The 2719-nt window shown below is 57.2% G+C and overlaps 1 protein-coding gene across 1 annotated transcript in view; it reads right to left on the reverse strand.

Annotated features, from left to right (window-relative positions):
• STK10 (serine/threonine kinase 10) overlaps window positions 1–2719 on the reverse strand; it is a 94385-nt gene that overhangs the window by 24713 nt on the left and 66953 nt on the right. Inside the window, exons 9-10 of the mRNA XM_023537144.1 lie at window positions 2679–2718; window positions 544–1139 (exon numbers count right to left, since the gene is read on the reverse strand). Coding sequence (XP_023392912.1) covers window positions 544–1139; window positions 2679–2718 — 636 coding nt within the window. The remainder of the gene's footprint in view (window positions 1–543; window positions 1140–2678; window position 2719) is intronic.

A 2719-nucleotide genomic window follows, 5' to 3' on the forward strand; every position in this document is an offset into this window, starting at 1 on the left:
AGCAGTGCGGGCAGTGAACGGGGGCGGCCAGAGCCCCCACCGCAAAGGCGAAATGGCTCTCGGGGTTCAGAGCACAGAGTCGGGGGTCCGGCCAGCTCCTCGCTTCCCGCCTGAGCCTGTTTGCTCATCTGTACGGTGATGAAGGGCTGAAGGGGCCGCCTCGGTTTTTTGGTTTAGATCACTCTGCAGTGTCAGGCCCCCTCGCACCGTGGCTACTGTCACTCACAATGCCCCCCTCCTCCAGAAAGGACACTGACTCTACCGGTCACCAGCTGGCCCCGCATGGCTGAGCTGGAAGCAAGACAACCTCCACTTCTAGAATTCTCTCCCCCAAATTTCACCAGCGCCTTTGGCCAAACCCAATTTAAACGGAAACCCAAGCTGAAATTTAAACCCAAACCAACAGTCTGACATGACGAAGTCCCAGACTGAACTCAGGTATTTTGCAGATTAAACTAGGAATCCAACTAAAAGCACTTTTTAAAAGGAACAACAATCCCCGTGAGCCGCCTGAACGTGGAAGGCGGCCACGAACGCTCTCACAGCCCAAACCCGAGCAGCGCGCTCTGCGGCACCTTTGGGGGCGCTGACGGTGACGTTACCTTGATGGACAGAGAGCCCGTCTCTCTGTTCAGGGACAAGTCGGCCGAGAGGGAGCTGCCGTAGTCCATGCTCTCGGAGGTGGAGAGGCTGCCCGCGTCCGAGTTCCTCTTGGAAGGGCGTGGAGATGCCTGGACGGGGAGCTCAAGGCTGCCATTGGCCAGCTTCTCGCTGCCCAAGGTCTCCAGGGCGCTGCTGATGGGCCGGCTCTGGCTCGCCTTTTGGGACCGGCTGGCTGCTGGACTGAGGCCTCCACCCAGGTGAGGGGCCTGCTTCTCCTCGGACACCTGAATCCTGGCATCCATCGACAGCGGTCGGGACTTCCGGAGCGGCACAGGCACTGCTAGGCCGTTCTCATTTCCAGGGGCCGCGTCTGGGGGGCTGATGGTTGGGAGACACCTGTCCCCAGAGGGCTGGCTGGGCCCATTCGCCCTGTCCTGAGGCTGGCTGGGTGGCAATGGGGTGAGAGGCTTGTCGTCGTCAGCGCTGAGGCTCACTGGACTCGCCTCGGAAGAGTCGGGAGTGTGGTTCTCCAGAGGCTAGAGGGAAAACACATGGTCAAGGCCATGCATGTCCAAGGCCAGAGTCAGAAAGTCAGACACTACAAAGTGCAGTGCGAGGGAAATAACCAGTGTCCAGTGAGCCACAGTCCTCACCACTCCATGTCGCCTACCCGACAGTGAAATGAGTTACCACTTGTTCTGAGGACCAGGAATCTCCTGAATCTCTGAATCTCGGCTGTTTAACACCTGTTATTCTTCACAGGAATGGAGGCGACTGCGGCCAGCCAGACAGCTCGTGCCCCGTCCAAAGGCGGCAGTGGCCACTCTGCTCCGGCCAGTCGTGACAACGTGGGAAAATGGGTCCCTTGTGGCCAGACCTTTCAATTTTTCAAGACGAGCTACAATCTGGATTTTTACATGACATCTGATTTTTAGATGGCAACTAATTCAGGTTTTTTAAAAATTGCATAAAAGCCAAATCAAGCCTATCCAGGGGCTAGTCCAGCCTACCAGCCACTAACTTACTAAAGTTTCGTTTTTGTTTGTTACAGCTTTTGGGGGGTGAAAAGTACTGGAAATGGAACACCTACTTCTCTGGAGAAAATGTAAATGTCCAGCTTAACGAATACAGTGAGCGCTCGCACACACGGTCGCCTTCCAGGTCGGTCACCTTAAGGTCGGAGTGGAGCTGGCCGGCCCAGAGGCCCCGCCCGTGCCCATCCTTCCCAGGGACGGGGACATAATCCGTGCCCTGATCCTTCCGTGCTATAGGCTGATTCGCCTGCTTTTAAGCATTCCCTGGGGTCCTGACGGCCACTGGTTTTCGACCTTGGATATGGAAACTTCCAGAAGCAACTCTAACCCGCCATCTATTCCACAATTCAGATATGCAGATCTGATCCTGCCATCCCCACACCAGCGCCCCGGCCCCGCCTCCAGCCCCACAGCACCGCCTGGACGGCGGAGGTCCCCTGGCGGACGAGGCCCTCCCCAGACGGCTAGACCAGCGATTCGAAAGCGGCAGCTCAGGGCAGGATCCAGCCTACAGACGTGTTCTACTTGGCTCAAACGTTTTTAAATTTTTTAAATTAGCTTTTACTTAAATTTGGATTCAGCTAAAGCTGCAAACAGGTTACAAACGTGCCAGGCTGTGGGTGTACGGGGCACTCAGGGCAGCCGGGCAGGGTCTGGGGGGGCCGGAGCCCCTCGGCTGGTTACCTCTGGTCATGTGCAGCCTTTATCTGAGTGTACCCCACAGCGTGCTAAAAGCGTGCTCACCTTGTGAGCCACAATGGGGGAAGGGCTGGGAAGCAAAGTGTCAACTTTTAAGAACTGGAAGATCTCGTGTGATAATCAAGACCCCCAGTCTTTCCTGGTAACTAACAGGATCCCACCAATGGCCCCACTGCCTCACCCTGGCCCCCGTGCCAGTTCACCTGACTTGTGGCGTCACAGCCTGTGACCTTGAGGCTGGGGAGACACAGAAAGGACTCCTTGCGCCTCTCAGGATCCCTCCCACAGCAGCCGAGGCCCGTGGGGGTCCCGTCCCTCCCCAGCACCCGCTCTGGGCCCTACCGAAGTGGCATCCACGGCTTCCTCCTCTTCCCCCTCATCCC

Source organism: Pteropus vampyrus, unplaced genomic scaffold, assembly GCF_000151845.1.
Source record: "Pteropus vampyrus isolate Shadow unplaced genomic scaffold, Pvam_2.0 Scaffold179, whole genome shotgun sequence".
NCBI classification, from domain to species: Eukaryota; Metazoa; Chordata; class Mammalia; order Chiroptera; family Pteropodidae; genus Pteropus; species Pteropus vampyrus.